At 73.1% G+C, this 275-nt stretch overlaps 1 protein-coding gene across 1 annotated transcript in view; it reads right to left on the bottom strand.

The window, feature by feature from the left end:
- Positions 1–241, bottom strand: part of SRP9 (signal recognition particle 9kDa) — a 5,105-nt gene extending 4,864 nt beyond the window's left edge. Inside the window, exon 1 of the mRNA XM_010181100.1 lies at positions 111–241. Coding sequence (XP_010179402.1) covers positions 111–182 — 72 coding nt within the window. The 5' untranslated portion in view covers positions 183–241. The remainder of the gene's footprint in view (positions 1–110) is intronic.
- Between the last annotated feature and the right edge of the window lie 34 nt (positions 242–275).

Here is a 275-nt window from a genome sequence, read left to right as displayed (position 1 = left end):
CCCTCAGGGGCGGCCACTGCCTCATCTCAGAGCCTGGGGCCTACGGCGGAGGCCAGCCACCCCGCCCATCCATCCGTCCCTCCCACAAGGCCTCTCAGCCCGGCCCCCACCTTCATGGGGTCGGCGAGGTAGAGCTTCTCGGCGGCGCGCGTGAACTCCTCCCAGGCCTGGTAGTGCGGCATGGCGGGGCCGGCCCGGCACGGCGCTCCTCTCCCCCCTCCGGCGGCAAAATGGCGCCGAAAGCGGGCGTGCGTCACCGCGAAGCCAGCACCTCC

Source organism: Mesitornis unicolor, unplaced genomic scaffold (assembly GCF_000695765.1).
Source record: "Mesitornis unicolor isolate BGI_N332 unplaced genomic scaffold, ASM69576v1 scaffold36323, whole genome shotgun sequence".
In the NCBI taxonomy this organism is placed as follows: domain Eukaryota; kingdom Metazoa; phylum Chordata; class Aves; order Mesitornithiformes; family Mesitornithidae; genus Mesitornis; species Mesitornis unicolor.
Note: the sequence above shows the minus strand (reverse complement) of the source record. Positions and strands in the feature narration are given on the sequence as shown.